General features: G+C 43.5%; 1 protein-coding gene across 1 annotated transcript; it reads left to right on the top strand.

Annotated features, from left to right (window-relative positions):
- Positions 1–789: 789 nt before the first annotated feature.
- On the top strand, positions 790–18,920 carry LOC311247670 (cyclic AMP-responsive element-binding protein 3-like protein 3-B; the record flags this gene model as incomplete). Its single annotated transcript, XM_084338683.1, has 7 exons — positions 790–929; positions 5,028–5,138; positions 5,806–5,912; positions 11,142–11,210; positions 12,397–12,478; positions 14,691–14,772; positions 18,812–18,920. Coding segments are annotated over 7 exons (700 nt in total), but the record flags the coding sequence as incomplete, so codon positions are not given.
- Between the last annotated feature and the right edge of the window lie 266 nt (positions 18,921–19,186).

Here is a 19,186-nt window from a genome sequence, read left to right as displayed (position 1 = left end):
CTGTAATAATTCCATGTATCAAAAAAAAAAAAATGGGAGACTGTTCAGCCGCTCACAGCCCAGCTCAGTGTGAAGGCCTGGGATGATGGATGACAAACAGACAACAGTACTGTATATTTGTATATCTTGTATGTCATAAATGTCTGGATGTAACAGTACTGTATGTCTGTATGTCATGTATGTCATAAATGTCATGATGAATTGAAAATGGGGGACCCTGATGTAAACAAGACGAAAGTCTTTCTCTGGTCTGCATCCCCTTAAAAATTGTGTGTGTATTGAGCTGTACTGTACTGTACCCATTCTGCAATCTGTTAATACAATTCTCAAGCAATCAATCAATCAAACAATCAAACCTTCCCCACAATGCTTGCTCTCTTTGTCGACCTGTCATGTGCCAGCAATTTGTGTGAATCATCGCCCGCTGCTTCTCATATTTATTTATTTCATTTCACTTTCCACACCCTACCTCACACACTCCCCATGCAATTTTATCCTGCCCCCTCCCCACTGTATCTCTTCTTGTGCTCCTCTGTCCCCTGTGTGCTATACTGTACTTTGTGCTCCCCTATCCGTGTGTTGGCCTGCCGTTGTCCTATTCTCTGAATGTACTGTCTTGTCCTGCTGTGCCTTTTTCTATTTTGTATTTGTGTATTTTATATTATGACATTTTATGCTTTGATTGTACAGCACTTTTGGTTGGCTCTTGAGTTTTTAAACGAGCTTTATAAATAAATGACTTGACTTGACTTTTCTTACTGTTAAAAATTAAAATGTTACCATTCGCAGGTTGGGACTGGGAGTCAGGCGACCTCCAAGGGAATTTCGGTATCGCGTACTACCTCACTACCAGCCACAACTCCCGGCCGACCGCCAATCATCCACTCACTGTAAAGGACCTGCTGTTGTCGACTGATCATGGACCGAAGGTAGGGGAAGAGAGGGGGGGGGGGGGGGGGGCGTGAGAATCACAGACAGAAACATAAAATAAATAAAACTGCTGGGACGGGTAAGAATTGGAATCGGAAATACAGGAGTCTGCCAGTCCAGTTCTAAAATGTGTTATTAAAAATTACAAGTGTTAAATCATTATGAGTTTATAGGAGAGAGAAAACACAAAACATGCTCCACTGATTGTGACAGTCTCTGTGTCTCTCTCGCTGGAGTAGATGGAACACTTAGATTATGTAGGAATCCAGTCACTTCAACCAATTACCTCAATATGTACGTGTGTGCGCAGCCCGTTCTCGCTTCAAATATGTAAATATTGTACGTATCAACCAAAAAGGAAAAGTGTAAATAATGTATGTTATGTTAGAGCCGTAAGTGTGGTGTGTGTGCGTGTGTGTGTGTGTGTGCGTGTGTGTGTGTGTGTGTTTGTGTGTGTGTGTGTGTGCGTGTGTGTGTGTGTGTGTGTGTAAATTAAATTATTAAATGTAATCAAAGAGGTGTGACAGAGAGTTTAAAGGGCCAGTTCACGACATAACCCACCACAACATATGGATCGGGGGTCCCGAAAACAATTCAATGCGATCGGGTGAACCCCTACTGTAGGTTTCCCATTACTAGAAAAGTCCGTCCGGAGACATTTGAGTGTAGCACCCGGTCTGGAACAGGGTTTACTGCACTCTCGATACTGCCTACTAGCAGGATCTAGCCGGTACTGCACCCTCGGAGTCCCAGTATGCCTTTTAACGGCAACATACAGGTCCCTGACATTGAATAGGATATTTAAATAAAAGAAAAGGGAAAACGATCCAAAAATGTATATACGTTTTTGGCCGTTAACCGCTGGCGCCCAATAACGTATATATATACGTGAATGGCCCCGAAATTGTGAAGGGTTACACGAGTTTGATCGACACAGCGCTGAAACACAACACAATGCAAATTCGATATTGATTATTCAAATGTTAGCCAAACCTTTTTTGGTAGATCCAAAAATAATTGGTGTTATTTTTGGATCTGGTACTTTGGCCCAAGTCCTAATCTCAAGGTACAATCCGTGTTTGCAGCATGACGTCATCTGTTGTAACACCATCGCCCCCAACTACTGCCTTTGTTTACATAGTGAGTTATTGGAGTGGACCACATTTTCCGTTCAGTCTGAAATGTATTGTCCAAGGGGCGAATTCACAAAGAATGGCTTGCGCTGGCTAATAGCACCCTTAATTTAACTGTGTGTGGCAATTAGTGCCGATCTTTGTGAATTGGAGGGTTTTTGCAATGAGGGCTCATTTGCATAGAAAGGGGCACATTTTCCGACCCATATTACCTCATTTAAATACCCACAAATAACACGGACGCAATGATGATGGCAACGCAGTTAGTACGGTATTTCACCCTTTGTGAGTGCTTTTTGAATAGCAAGGTTTGTTTTTGGGCTATCTGCACAGGCATTACGTCAGACAAAGCCGCGCAATCCCTTTGTGAATTCGCCCCCAAGTGTTTGGTAGAAAAGACGGGAGTTCCACACGCCTACTGAGGCTCTAAGCGGTTTGTAAACTTGTAAACAGACCTGTATTTTGAGTTATGACTCTAAAACCATAATTTACCATGTACAATAGAATAGAATAGAAATACTTTATTCATCCAGAGTGAAATGTGGCACTACAAATCGCTCACAGTAAACAGTAAAGCGAGAGTAACACCCCTGCACAAAACTGTTTCTATCCTTACCTCCATCTCGAAAGTCATGGAAAAAATAGTATACGAACAGGTCGAAAAGTACCTCACGGAAAAAAATCGAATCTACGAATTCCAATCTGGCTTCAGAACATCCCACTCCACTGACACATGCCTTCTCTATTTGAACGACCACATCAAACAAGAGGTGGACGTGGGCAAATACTGCGGCATGGTCATGCTGGACCTACAAAAGGCCTTCGACGCTGTCAATCACACCATTCTGATTGACAAGCTAAAAGCAATTGGTTTTGATAGTCTTATCAGTGAGCTGGATACAATCCTACCTGGAGGGGAGAGAACAGATGGTGGAGGTAAACGGTACTCTATCCCCCCCTTCCAGTGAGCTGTGGTGTTCCACAAGGAAGCATACTAGGACCGCTACTGTTCCTAATTTATGCAAATTACATGTCGTCAGCTTGTGACTGCAACTTGTTCCTGTTTGCGGACGACTCAGCCCTGCTGGTCTCTGACAAGAACAAGTTACAGGTTGAAAAAACACTGCATATGGCTCGCCAATAACAAACTATCATTACACATGGGCAAAACAGAGTCCATTCTCTTCGGTTCAAATAACAAACTCAGCAAGACCAACGGCTTCTCAGTTACAGTGGGTGACAATATTGTCACAAGGAAAGATGAAATTACCTACCTGGGTTCCATCCTAGAGGCTAATCCAATGTAATAAAAAATGTCAACCAATGAACTCGATTCTTGTACCGGATCTCCTCTCTGGTAAACAAGAATACCCTGAAGACTCTGGCAGGAGCACTCATTCAAGGGTACTACGACTATGCTTGCACCTCATGGTACCAAAGCACCTCAAAGGCACTAAAAACTAAATTACAAACATCTCAAAACAAACTGGTCAGACTACTGCTTGACCTGACTCCTAGAACCCACCTCACCCCTGCCCACTTTGACAACCTAGGATGGCTTAGAGTAGACGACAGAGTACAGCAACTTGCAATGGGCCTGGTCTACAAGATACACTACACGACAAAGGTACCCATGTACATGTCAAAATACTTCCCAAAGGTCAGTGAATACCACGATCACAACACCAGAGGGAGCTCCACAAATCATGTTAAACCCAGATTTGGCTCAAACAAGGGACTAAACACGTTTCGCAATTATGCCACATCAATGTGGAACGCCCTACCCAAAGCTGTAAAGGAATGTGAATCACTACCCACTTTCAAAACCACTCTCAAAGAACACCTACGAGAGACTGCAATTCAAAACTGGCCGCTGCAAATGTCCTAACCCAACCAGTTTTCAGCCAAGTCAATCTATTCAAGAACATACTGAATATGATAGGCCTTTTTTTTTTTTTTTTTTTTTTTTTTGTTCTCACTTTTTTCTGTATTTTTCTCCCATCCCAATTTAGTCGTTGTGCCAATTCCCTTCCTGGTCGTTGCGCGCATTGCCCCACTGTCGGCCTAGGGACGGTGAAGACTACCACATGCCTCCTCCGATACATGTGGAGTCAGCCAGCCACTTCTTTTCACCTGACAGTGAGGAGTCTCACCGGGGGAACGTAACACGTGCGGAGGTTCACGCTATTTCCCCCCGATCCCTTCCCTGCTGAACAGGCGCCCTGACCGACCAGTAGGAACCGCAGTTTACAACGACCAGGACACACACACACCCCGCCGGCTTCCCACCCGCTAACACTGCCAATTGTGTTAGTAGGGACGACTGACCAAGCCGGAGGTACCGCTGACAGCTGGATTCGCTGGATATGATAGACTTTAAAGGGGCACATCACCAAGAAAACAATGCTAATGAAATTATGTAGATGAGAAAATAGTAGCAATATCATGTCTTATAGGGATTGCTACCTTATCATTTCATTGAGCTGTAAATAACACAAGGATCCGGTGTACTCAATGACACATCACTGGTGGCACATATTCAAACTCATTTACTCCCAATAACTTTCAGACTAAATTAATGCATGCAAAACTATTTAGAGTGTTTGGAACGCGTGTGAGATCATGTGCAAAATAAATCAGGCATTGAAGTTGAGATGATCAAATTTATCCCATTTTGTAACTTTAACCCTTTCACTACCACACGGTTAACCGTCGGTAGTTTATCAGTAAAGGGTTACCCTTCTGTCATGTGGTAGTGAAAGGGTTAACCTGCTGTCGTGTGGCAGTGAAAGGGTTAACCTTCTGTGTATTGTCGCAGTGAAAGGGTTAACCGTTCAGTAGTGCGGGGTGAAAGGGTTAAAGGCATCAGCGTGACTGACAGTTTCAGATCTGTTTACTTCCTGTGGCAAACTCATGAAACATGTGACTCATGACTCACGACGTTCTGACCGTCTGATTGGCCAGGCGCAGCGAGGCTCCCAGCATTCCCTACAGGAGCTGGTCCTAAATGAGGATGAAAAGAAGCTTCTGGCTAAAGAGGGAGTCGACCTGCCCAGCAAACTGCCCCTGACCAAGGTTAACAGTCCCTTTAATGTCTTCCAAACACACACAGTAGCAAACACACACATTATGCTTGCACGTATAACACACTCACACACGCACGCACACAACATTTGAATCCACAAATTAAATGATATGCGTGTGTAAGGTTAAAATATCTGAGAGGTTTAAGGGCAACAGACAAACACGCAAACACACACACGCACGCATACACACACACGTGCGCGCGCACACACATGCGCACACACACAATTTTATTTTCTCTTTCTTCTCTCTTTCATCCTTGTTATGTGTGGGGTCTGTGTGTGCCTTGATCAGGCGTTCCTATTGTGATGTGTTATGTCTAGCTGTAGTTCCCTGTCCTGGTTTTGTAGTCCTTATCGTTGCCCCTTCCAGGTGTACCCATTTGTAATCAACCCAGGTGTGTGTCTCATCTCGTCATTCCCTCATGTATAAGTATTCTGTCTTCCCCTTTGTCTAGTGCTGATCCTGTCTGTGCAGTTTTGTGTTTCGTTTTGTTATTATTTTACATTCACAATCGGCATGGTAACTATTAATTAAATATCCTTTGTTGGTTACTTTGGCTACCGTCTCCTCATTATGTTACATTGACCAGACAACGAGCCTTGCTTCAGTCAATGGTAACGTAATAATCCTACACGTGTTTCATCTCACAAACCAGTTTGAGGAGAGGGTTCTGAAGAAGATACGGCGGAAGATCCGCAACAAGCGCTCCGCCCAGGAGAGTCGGAAGAAGAAGAGGCAATACGTGGACGGCTTGGAGGGAAGGTAGGGGCCGTGACCACTCAGTAGGATTCCGGGAGGGCCTGAGGCCTACTATAAGCAGGGGTAACTGACATAGTCAAGTCAAGTCAAGTCAAGTCAAGAGTTTTATTTGTCACGGCATACGGATATACAATGAAATGCGGGTGGTCTTGCCCGCAACGATGTGCAATTGGTACAACATATAATAGAATCCAATACAAAAAATGTGTGCAATAAAATTGTGCAATAACAGGTAGCAGGTAACAATAAATTTGTGCAATAACGGGTAACAGTTAGCAGTTAACAGTAGTAGTAATAGTAGTGCAATACACTGTTACTGTTGCTAATACTAATTTAAAGTGGCCTTTCCTTTTGGCAATAAGTGAGGGTGCGTGCGACCTGAGTGTGTGCCCGCTCATGCTAAAGTGTTACAGTGGTACTCAATGTTCATTGTTCAGGACTCTGATGGCCTGGGGGAAGAAGCTGAGCCTAAGCCTCTCTGTCCTAGTAGCTGGGGTTCGCAGGCGTCTGCCTGACCTCAGCAGCTGAAACAGGCTGTTATTGGGGTGGTGGGGGTCTTTCATTATTCATATAGCTCTGTAACGTTTGGTAGCTAATGTTAGTGCTAACACCAGAGACGAGGAGGAACCTATATTCCAGCCTCTTTGCTAACACTAGCTAACAGCGAACACAGTAGACACGTTGCATTGTGAGGCAGGAGGACTGAATGACATCATGGCATCTTTAATACAGTTGCCCGTGGAAGACATTTCCGTGTAGAGCCGAACAAATAATCGAAATGTTCTTGAAATGGCGATATGGCCTAGTATTGCAATATACAAACCACAGCAGGCAAGTTAACCCTTTCACTGCCACACTATCAAAGGGTTAACCCTTTCATTACCACACTACAGAAGGTTAACCCTTTCATTACCCACACTACAGAAGGTTAACCCTTTACTACCACACTACGGACGGTTCACCTTTTACGGTTGATTGTGAATTGTTTCATGTTGAGCTATAGATTGTGGATGAATACAGACAGAAAGGTACACCATGCCAATGTTCATGTTTTATTTGTTTTGAACGAGACGATTTAGAAATGGGTCCATTGGAAATACATGGCGATTTCAAGAGGGGTGGCCCGCGCGGGACAATAGAGACACAAAAACACAGAGAGTAAGAGACAAGAAAGATACAAAAACACAGAGACTAAGAGACAGAGACACAAAAACACAGAGACTAAGAGACAAGAAAGACACAAGAGCACAGAGACTAAGAGACAAGAAAGAGACAAGAACACAGAGACTAAGAGACAAGAAAGAGACAAAAACACAGAGACTAAGAGACAAGAAAGAGACAAAACACAGAGACTAAGAGACAAGAAAGAGACAAAAACACAGAGACTAAGAGACAAGAAAGACACAAGAACACAGAGACTAAGAGACAAGAAAGAGACAAAAACACAGAGACTAAGGGACAAGAAAGAGACAAAAACACAGAGACTAAGAGACAAGAAAGAGACAAAAACACAGAGACTAAGAGACAAGAAAGAGACAAAACACAGAGACTAAGAGACAAGAAAGACACAAAAACACAGAGACAAGAAAGAGACAAAAACACAGAGACTAAGAGAGACAAGAAAGAGACAAGAACACAGAGACTAAGAGACAAGAAAGACACAAGAACACAGAGACTAAGAGACAAGAAAGAGACAAAAACACAAAGACTAAGAGACAAGAAAGAGACAAAAACACAGAGACTAAGAGACAAGAAAGAGACAAGAACACAGAGACTAAGAGACAAGAAAGAGACAAGAACACAGAGACTAAGACACAAGAAAGAGACAAGAACACAGAGACTAAGAGACAATAAAGAGACAAGAACACAGAGACTAAGAGACAAGAAAGACACAAGAACACAGAGACTAAGAGACAAGAAAGAGACAAAAACACAGAGACTAAGAGACAAGAAAGAGACAAAACACAGAGACTAAGAGACAAGAAAGAGACAAAAACACAGAGACTAAGAGACAAGAAAGACACAAGAACACAGAGACTAAGAGACAAGAAAGAGACAAAAACACAGAGACTAAGGGACAAGAAAGAGACAAAAACACAGAGACTAAGAGACAAGAAAGAGACAAAAACACAGAGACTAAGAGACAAGAAAGAGACAAAACACAGAGACTAAGAGACAAGAAAGACACAAAAACACAGCGACTAAGAGACAAGAAAGAGACAAAAACACAGAGACTAAGAGAGACAAGAAAGAGACAAGAACACAGAGACTAAGAGACAAGAAAGACACAAGAACACAGAGACTAAGAGACAAGAAAGAGACAAAAACACAAAGACTAAGAGACAAGAAAGAGACAAAAACACAGAGACTAAAAGACAAGAAAGAGACAAGAACACAGAGACTAAGAGACAAGAAAGAGACAAGAACACAGAGACTAAGAGACAAGAAAGAGACAAGAACACAGAGACTAAGAGACAATAAAGAGACAAGAACACAGAGACTAAGAGACAAGAAAGACACAAGAACACAGAGACTAAGAGACAAGAAAGAGACAAAAACAAAGAGACTAAGAGACAAGAAAGAGACAAGAACACAGAGACTAAGAGACAAGAAAGAGACAAGAACACAGAGACTAAGAGACAAGAAAGAGACAAGAACACAGAGACTAAGAGACAAGAAAGACACAAAAACACAGAGACTAAGAGACAAGAAAGAGACAAGAACACAGCGACTAAGAGACAAGAAAGAGACAAGAACACAGAGACTAAGAGACAAGAAAGAAACAAAAACACAGAGACTAAGAGACAAGAAATATACAAAAACACAGAGACTAAGAGACAAGAAAGAGACAAGAACACAGAGACTAAGAGACAAGAAAGAGACAAGAACACCGAGACTAAGAGACAAGAAAGAGACAAAAACACAGAGACTAAGAGACAAGAAAGAGACAAGAACACAGAGACTAAGAGACAAGAAAGAGACAAACACAGAGACTAAGAGACAAGAAAGAGACAAGAACACAGAGACTAAGAGACAAGAAAGAGACAAAGACACAGAGACTAAGAGACAAGAAAGACACAAGAACACAGAGACTAAGAGACAAGAAAGAGACAAGAACACAGAGACTAAGAGACAAGAAAGAGACAAAAACACAGAGACTAAGAGACAAGAAAGACAAAAGAACACAGAGACTAAGAGACAAGAAAGACACAAGAACACAGAGATTAAGAGACAAGAAAGAGACAAGAACACAGAGACTAAGAGACAAGAAAGACACAAGAACACAGAGACTAAGAGACAAGAAAGAGACAAAAACACAGAGACTAAGAGACAAGAAAGAGACAAGAACACAGAGACTAAGAGACAAAAAGAGACAAGAACACAGAGACTAAGAGACAAGAAAGAGACAAGAACACAGAGACTAAGAGACAAGAAAGAGACAAAAACACAGAGACTAAGAGACAAGAAAGAGACAAAAACACAGAGACTAAGAGACAAGAAAGAGACAAAAACACGGAGACTAAGAGACAAGAAAGACGCAAGAACACAGAGACTAAGAGACAAGAAAGAGACAAAAACACAGAGACTAAGAGACAAGAAAGAGACAAAAACACAGAGACTAAGAGACAAGAAAGACACAAAAACACAGAGACTAAGAGACAAGAAAGAGACAAAAACACAGAGACTAAGAGACAAGAAAGATACAAGAACACAGAGACTAAGAGACAAGAAAGAGACAAAAACACAGAGACTAAGAGACAAGAAAGATACAAGAACACAGAGACTAAGAGACAAGAAAGAGACAAAAACACAGAGTCTAAGAGACAAGAAAGAGACAAAAACACAGAGACTAAGAGACAAGAAAGAGACAAAAACACACACTAAGAGACAAGAAAGAGACAAGAACACAGAGACTAAGAGACAAGAAAGAGACAAGAACACAGAGACTAAGAGACAAGAAAGACACAAAAACACAGAGACTAAGAGACAAGAAAGAGACAAGAACACAGAGACTAAGAGACAAGAAAGACACAAAAACACAGAGACTAAGAGACAAGAAAGACACAAGAACACAGAGACTAAGAGACAAGAAAGACACAAGAACACAGAGACTGGCAGGAGAGGTGTTTTTGTGCTAAGCTAGGCTAGCTTACAGCCGGATAGCTTTCTACTGAACGCACAAAGAGGAAATTGGTATCTATCTTCTTGTCTGATTCTGGAGAAGACGGTAAGCTAATTTCCCATAAGGTTGGAGTGTTCCTAACAGGCGCCACCAAAAGTGGTCATTTTAGGTTTCGTTTTTGAGGACTGCATACTTTTTTTGCAAACCAAAATACTATAATTTATACTTATAGCACATGCATGCGCCTGGTCTCTTTTGAAAGATGACATTCTGAAGTTTCTGATAAAGAAAAGTCACTTTTAGTGCTAATAAAATAGAGTAACATAGGTTTGAACTTGAGTTGTAGAAAAACTTGTTACTCACATTTTTCTGTAGTAGTTAGTAGTCCAGAAGTAGTATTTCCAAGAAAATTGGTATGGCTGAAAAGACACCCTGGGTCCATAGCCTGAAGTCTTGTGTAGTACATGTGAAACTTTCATAAAAATTCTTTCAGAAATGAGTGATTAGAAGCGGTTTTGGTAAAAGGTGAGAGAGCTCAGAAAACGATTTTCTCATAGACTTCAATGCATTCGACGGAGAATTCTCTTCCTGTTTTGGCTTGTGACTTTTCCCCTAGATCCCTGATTCGCTCATTCCCAAGTGGCCTACCATTGGAAAGCCCTACTCATTGGTTTACAACCCTGTCCAATAATTCTCAAGATCGCCAAATGATTGACGGAGGTAGAGGCTCGAGAGTCGGGAGTGGTATTTGAAACAATTTAAAGTCTGCCGTGTACTTAGGCGCACGCCTCACATATAATGCATGTAACTCGAGAACCACTGAACGGATTTTGTCACGTGAAAGGGCTATCGACAGGCAACAAATAGGGCTTTAATCCGATATATATATATATATTGTCTTAAAAAATATGCACACCCAAGCCGCCAAAGTGTCAGTGGGCAAATCTGCAAATCGGCCTCAAGAGGGCCCACATGTGGGCCGTTGCATGCTAAGAGTCGTACAGAAAGGGGTGCAAGGTGGCATTCAGGAGGAAGATATACTGTAGGTGAAGGACGTGAGACAGTGACAAGGCATGGCAGCTCATGCTCTCTCTCCTCTCTCCTGTAAGGATGACTGCATGTGGCGCACACAGCCTGGAGCTACAGCGGAAGGTGCTTCAGCTGGAACAGAACAACAAGTGAGTCAACCGCTCTCGCTCAACATATAGAACTGCTGTTAAAGGTCCAGTCAGTGATCCAAACGTAAACAAATGGGTTAGCCCCACCACCAGAGATAAGAAATAAGGAGAGACATTCTCCACTTGATTGACTGAGCTCTTCACACAGACACTAGACGTTAATAATCCTTTCACTACCACACTACCAAAGGGTTAACCCTTTCACGGCGACAATACAGAAGGTTAACCCTTTCACTACCAAAGGGTTAACCCTTTCACTGCGACAATACAGAAGGTTAACCCTTTCACTGCCACATGGCAAAGGGTTAACCCTTTCACTACCACACTACAGAATGTTAACCCTTTCACTACCACACTACAGAAGGTTAACCCTTTCACTGCCACACAACAAAGGGTTAAACCGTTCACTACCACACTACATACGGTTAACCCTTTCACTACCACACGACATACGGTTAACCCTTTCACTATCACACTACAGAAGGTTAACCCTTTCACTACCACACTACAGAATGTTAACCCTTTCACTGCCACACAACAAAGGGTTAACCCTTTCACTACCACACTACATACGGTTAACCCTTTCACTACCACACGACATACGGTTAACCCTTTCACTACCACACTACAGACGGTTAACCCTTTCACAACCACACTACAGAAGGTTAACCCTTTCACTACCACAATACAGAAGGTTAACCCTTTCACTACCACACTACAGACTGTAGTGTGGTAGTGAAAGGGTTAACCTTCTGTAGCGTGGTGGTGAAAGGGTTAAGCAGCGTGCCCGGCTCACCAAACTAAAGATCAAACTGTCAAGGCGTCGCACATCGAATATGAACCAAGAATTCGACAACCGCATTGCCTATTTCTCGTCGCACACATTTTCAGAAACATTTCAGTGGCCTGTTTAGGCGGAACAGGAGAAGGTTCACAAACACCCGCCACGATATGAGCCGAGGACGGCCGAGGACGCCAGACGAACCTTCACGTGAACTCACTCTCATCTGTCTGTCTGTGCCTCCATCCGTCTGTCTGTCTGTCTGTCTGTCTGTCTGTCTGTCTGTCTGTCTGTCTGTCTGTCTGTCTGTCTGTCTGTCTGTCTGTCTGTCTGTCTGTCTGTCTGTCTGCCTGTCTGTCTGTCTGTCTGTCTGTCTGTCTGTCTGTCTGTCTGTCTGCGCTGCAGGTCTCTGTTGGAGCAGCTGAGCAGGCTTCAGACTCTCCTTCCGCATGGCGCCCCCGGTGGTAAAAAAGGAACCTGCATCCTGGTGAGACATAACACACGTCCGGAATATACATGATCTGCACCAATGTTGTTGTCCAGCAGGGGGCACTCTGTCCTCTGGACTTGTCAGTAACAATGCCCCTGTTATGGTGATAGGGACGCGTCTATGCTTTTACCAAACGGTTCGTGTTTCCGCGTTCCCGTTTTGCGCTCTGATTGGCCACGCATGTTTCTGGTCATGTGACATGTGCGCCCAATCGCATGACGAGCAGTGTCTTAGCCGATTTCCGCGTTGAACAGCCTGCAAACGACCTAACGCCTAGTTTATCACTGGTTAAGCTTAGGCGACTCTTTCGCAGTTGGTTAAGGTTAGAGTTTGGAATCAGGGCTGGCGTTCTATCGCCATGCTCTAAGACAAACTCTAACCTTAACCAACTTCGAAAGAGCGCCTAAGCTTAACCGTCCAAAGAACTTGCCGTCACACGATTGGGCGCACATGTCACATGACCAGAAACGTCCCAGAAACGTCAGTGGCCAATCAGATTCGCAAAACGCACAAACCATTTGGTAAAAGTAATGAGGCGATAGGCGTACCGTACAGCTGTGAGTGCCGTCCTTCGGATGAGACACTAAACCAAGGTCCTGACTGAATGAAGAACCCAGGACGCCTATCGTAAAAAGAGTAGGGGGTTCCCCCGACGTTCCTGACCAAATTCCCAATCAGGTCTCTGACATCAAGGCCACCTAATCATCCCTTCCCCTTATTTGGCTGATATCAATCCCTGTCTCCTGAGCCGTTCAGCCATTGTGTAGTGTGATGTGTGCCTGGTGCCAGTGTAATGGTAGCCATTGAGCCTGCATAGCCCAAGGTTGGGTGCTACCAGTGGTGGTGAAGGAGGCAATTTCCACCCTACATTGTAAAGCGAGTGTCTAGAAAAGCGCTATATAAAATGTAATGATCATTCATTCATTCTTTCACACATTCGAACGGAAAGTCTCCCGCAGATTAATCATTGACACGGCGTGGCAGCCCCCCGTACATGGTGAATGTTGGCCCTTAGTGAGGTCTCTTGACAGAAACAGCAAACGTGCCCTGATTATTCTGCTAGGTGCTGTGCAGGCTCATCGGTGCTGTGGAGAAGAGAGAGAGAGAGAGAGAGAGAGAGAGAGAGAGAGAGAGAGAGAGAGAGAGAGAGAGAGAGAGAGAGAGAGAGAGAGAGAGAGAGAGAGAGAGAGAGAGAGAGAGAGAGAGAGAGAACAGCCTTGCTATTGAAAAGGGGAGGCACAGGAAAACCTGGCTTCCTGCAGAGCAACGGCTGTGCTGTCATTGCATCCTCAATGAGCCTGAAACTGAGATACACTTCCTCACCAAATGGGAAAAATATTAATATATTAGAGAGACGCATTTTAAAAAATTTGAATTAATAACAAAAGGTTTTCTTACACTACCGGATACAGAAAAACTACCAGTCCGACTCAACAAGCTGTGAGCTAGCAGCAGTCTATATTGCTGCCTGCCATAGACTGAGGGACAGTGAGTGACAGTCACCTGACACACGTTTATGCTGTAATATTTGATGTTTTATGTTTTGATGATATTTTATGATGATATTTTTTGTATGTACTTTGATATTGATATCTGTTTTGTAATCCATGCTTATGTATTAATCATTTGCTTTGGCAACATGTACAAGTTACGTCATGCCAATAAAGCCATTTGAATTGAATAGAGAGAGAGAGAGAGAGGGAGAGAGAGAGAGAGAGAGAGAGAGAGAGAGAGAGAGAGAGAGAGAGAGAGAGAGAGAGAGAGAGAGAGAGACAGAGACAGAGAGGGAGAGAGAGAGATAAAGAGAGAAAGAGAAAGAGAAAGAGAGAGAGAGAGAGAGAGAGAGCGAGAGAGAGCGAGAGAGCGAGAGAGAGAGAGAGGGAGAGAGAGAGATTTCTCTATTTGATTGTTTAGTTTTGTTTGGATTTGGCAATGTAAACGTATGTTTCCCATATCAATAAAGCCCATTTGAGAGAGAGAGAGAGGTAACACGCAGTCAGTCAGTGTCCCAGAATCTATTGAAATGCTCCAATGCCCAGCTGTGTTCATCCTTTGTAGTGGGTGCCTGATTTCTCTCTTTCTTTCTCTCTCTCTCTCTCTCTCTCTCTCATTTCCCTGTGTATTTTATTTTTTTCCTTTGTCGTTGCCTTGATCTACTCTGGGCCATTTCCCTTCCCCCCGCACCACCCACCGTACCCCCCCCCCCCAGGTACTGCTCCTCTCCTTCTCTCTTATCCTGTCTCACAATCTTCAGCCCGACTCGTATAACCAGCTCAGCCAAGAAGAGAGAAGTACAGTGAGGTCAGAGGTCAGTACACACACACACACACACACACACACACGCACGCACACACGCACACGCATGTGCACACACACACTAAATTATTTGTATCCACAGATCAAATCACATGTACAAAGGATTCTATAATTTTGCCACAAGACCCATGGATACAAAAAGCATCCACAGGCCACTAACAGCAAGGGCTATGAACATGCCCAAGGCTACCCCACCACGCTCGCACACGTGCGCACGCTCGCACACGTGAATTCACCTATTAAATCATAGCCTACATCTAAGATATTTCAATAGGTTCAAAGAGCATCATCCCCTCAAGGGCGTAATTTTGTTTTCAATGGTGGAGGGGTGGAGGGGAGTTGCCAATACTTCAGGCAACCAACTTGCGTTCAGCGTTTCTCTGATTGGCCACGACGCCCATTGTGACTGCGGAAGAGTGAGAGAGCGGCAGTGCGGAAATAGGCTGCATTCTATTGCCATTCTCTGCGACAAACTCTAACCTTAACCAACTCCGAAAGAATGCCTAAACTTAACCCTAACCTTAACCAACTCCAAAAAGAATGCCTAAACTTAACCCTAACCTTAACCAACCTCCGAAAGAATGCCTAAACTTAACCCTAACCTTAACCAACTCCGAAAGAATGCCTAAACTTAAACTCTAACCTTAACCAACTCCGAAAGAATGCCTAAACTTAACCGGCGAAAGAAAGACGTTTATATAGAGAGGCGATAAATTAATTAAACGTAAAAAAAATTAAAAAAAATTAAGTGAACTTGTCACCAACTGGACTGCAGGCTCCACAGCAAGGCGGCGAACGAGTTGAGCTAACCGTCGATGTTAAAACAGGGGGCGTGCTAGGCGCAAGTTGGTTGCCTGAAGTAATGAAGCGGAGGGGGACACATTTGGGGCCGTGGTCAGTGGCGGAGGATGGCTGTTGTAGTTGTAAGGTTGCGGGGGTGGGGGGGGGAGGGGGAGGGGGGAGGGGGAGGGGGGGGGAGGGGGGGGGTGAAGCCCCCCCCCCCCCCCCCCCCCCCCCCCCCCCCCCCCCTTCGTAGATAAAATAATCAGTTGTGCAAGTCAATTTTGGTGAGTTGTTTCTATATACAATTCACTTATGAGTCATAACGCCGCACAAGTCTCGGAACGTGAGAGAGAGAGAGAGAGAGAGAGAGGAGAGAGAGAGAGAGAGAGATCGCGCTATTTATTATCTACAATGTATAAAACAACAGCCTAGAGGCTTTTAAATACAACAAGGTCATATATTTCACAGACACCAAGCAATGCTGTTGCATTTGATGGCAATCACACAGACCATCGTTCACCAGTTTCACACCAAACTTTCAGGGGAGGGGTGCTATGTATTTGAGCACACCTGACGCCCTGGCTGTTGTTGTTATGCAAAGACAGCTGGTGCTCGGTACTTAGCGCGTGCACACAAACATGCAACTCGTCCCTCGCCGGGTGCTCACCCGGCTACTTTTCTTTGCATGACAATGGCTCAGGTCGTCAGAGACCTGAGCTCAGAGATGGAACAAGCAGCCGTTTTCCGTGTGGTCCTATAAATGTCTGGCCACCTGCATTTCACTATGTATGTGACAAATAAACCTCTTGATTATTCTTGAGTTGTAGTATTAATATGTAGCCTACAGTGATGAAGGTATAAAGACACTATGGTAATACATTGATTGATTGCTAACTTTAACAGATTGCAGAATGGGTACAATACAGTATGGCGCAATAAACAATTGTTAAGGGGATGCAGACCAGAGAAGGACTTCTTCCCCTATTTTCAATTCATCATAACATTTATGTATGAATTGTAAGATTTCAATAAATATGAACATGTTAATGCTACTACTACATAAACTGAATTTATACTGAATTTGTCTTACTCTTAATGCAGGGATGTTCACAGCATTTCACTTTCAACCAGGTATCTGATTAATTTAATGTAGCAACTAGTTCACCCCAGTCCTTGTTGGACTGATAAGTGGTTGCCTAGTGGAGATTTAGGATTCACTGACTGTACACTGTAAGAAAAAAAGCTGCAAGAAAACTAAATGTCTGGCATCTATGGTTTCCAAATACTGTCAAATTACAGTAAAATCAAATACATTTACAGATTACAACCTTTATTTAATGGTAATATTTTGATAAAAGGTAATTTACTGTATTTTTATAGCATTTACACTTAACACTTTGACTGCCATGAAACGTCTTTTCACGTCATTGCTGGCCATGCTCAAGTTGCCGGGGGACGCTGTACAGCGTCCTTATATCAATATTTCAAAAATCTGCGATCGGATTCATTTGTCCCCTCCGCTGGCCTGAGATCCACCAGCAGGGACCCACTGAGCTCTCTGGCGGTTCAGGAGCGCCATCTGGTGGCCGATCGGCGCAATCGCCAAACAGGATGTTGAATAGAGGTTTGTCCTAGACGACCCGTAGTACTTCCGGCGCTCGCTATAGGTCCCGCGACTCTGGCTCGTCACACTACACAGTGATCGATTGCCAATAACTCGATAAACAACATGATTTGGACGTATATACCCATTATACAAGCTGGAGATGGACCGGGGTAAATTTACATCCATAATGATAAGATTTCAACTCGACGATGATCGCCCAACGGCGCGCGGAGACTGGGGTGAGTTTCAGCGTGTAACGTTACCGTCTTCGATACTAACTGCTATTATCAACATTTGACCCACATTAGATGATTGGTATAACGCTGCCCACGGAATTATAAACGCCCCCTCGCCCATCCGGTCAACATCAGATGACGTGTAGTAACTTCTAGAAGTACGTCTAGTTGGAATTTTTTATATCGCGCTGATTGCCATAAAACTGTATTGCATCATCAATATAATGCATTTGGGGCTATAGATCACGTTCTGGAGAAAGCTGCAGAAGAGATGAAAACATACTTATACATTAGACCATACTTTACTATGAATATGTGAATGAAAAAGTTTAACGTTGCTACACAATGAACAATACATATAGGACTTTGAATGGGCCCTAATAATGGCAATGTAGCAATAGAATTTAAAAAGTTATAGCCATGCAAAGAAGGGGTACTTCTCCATAGACAAATAGAGCCGGCAACCTATGGTATATCATTAATTTAACCCAAGGCAACCGAAGGTGTTAAAGTAGGAAAACAAAAGTAATCTGTAAAATAATACAGTGAATTTCCTTAATACAGGTTTTGACCAGCAGATGGCAGCAACCAGGCAGCTCCATTGGGGAGGGGGCGGGCCAGGTGGGAGGGGGCGGGCCAAGGGGGCGGGGACGGGAGAAGGGGCGGGGCTAAAATGTGCACGTTTTTCTCCTGCCAATGTTGACAGCTACTGGCTTGCCATGTTTTAGATGTAGTGGGAGGCTGCCAAACACATACACACATAGTGCTGTCAGGCGATTAAGAAAATGTATCTAATTAATTACAGGATTTTTTATTAATTAATCTAATTAATAGCATTTTAATCGCATAACCATTTTAGGCCTGATATTCATATTTCAAATGGCATGTGTCCGGATGGCAGAATTCAGTACTGTATCTACAAAAAACCTCCTGTTTAATCATCTTCCATTTATTAATTTGCTTAGATTTTTCAGGTCTGATACATTTTTGCATGGTGTTATTCACAGTCAAAGATAACAAACATTTTATCGATATTCTCATTTGGAATGTACACTGTACACTGGAATGTATACACAGACACAGTATTTCTGACACTGGGAATACATTCTCTGAGATCCATAGACGTCCCTAGAATCAGATACCAAGAACATGCAAATGGACCATATTAAAAAAAAAATGTCTATAAATGTGTATTCTACGTTCTTATGGAATGAATGAGATAAAAAAAAAATAATAATAATAACTTTTTTTTTATTTGATTAATTTTTAGTAAATTCTTATAACGCGATAATTTGCTGTGTAATTAATTAATCTAATTAACGCTATAAACTGACAGCCCATTACACACAGTCGTGAACCCCTTTCTTCGACTTCTCTCCCCCCCTCCAGTGTCGTCCCGCGCCCTGCGGTCAGTGGTGGACCCGGGGGAAGACCCCGCCCCGCCCGTCCCCCTCAGGGGGGGGCTGAAGGTCCTGTCCAGCCTGCTGGGGAGGCTCTGGTCCGGGACAGGTTGTGCCACGAATACAGACCGCCTCTCCACCCCCCGCCACCAAGATCCGAGCTTTAAGCAGCGTGATTGATTGATTGATTGATTGGAAATTGTATTAACAGATTGCAGAATGTGTACAATACAGTACGGCTCAATACAAACAATTGTTAAGGGGATGCAGACCAGAGAAAGATTTTCGTCTTGTTTACATCAGGGTCCCCCCTGATCCTTGGTCCTTGACCTCATTGTGCCCCCCCCCCCCCCCCCCCCCTAGA

This window comes from Notolepis coatsorum (assembly GCF_963971535.1).
Source record: "Notolepis coatsorum genome assembly, contig: SCAFFOLD_2921, whole genome shotgun sequence".
Taxonomy (NCBI): domain Eukaryota; kingdom Metazoa; phylum Chordata; class Actinopteri; order Aulopiformes; family Paralepididae; genus Notolepis; species Notolepis coatsorum.
The sequence above is the reverse complement of the archived record's forward strand: the minus strand, read 5'-3'. Positions and strand labels throughout refer to the sequence as shown.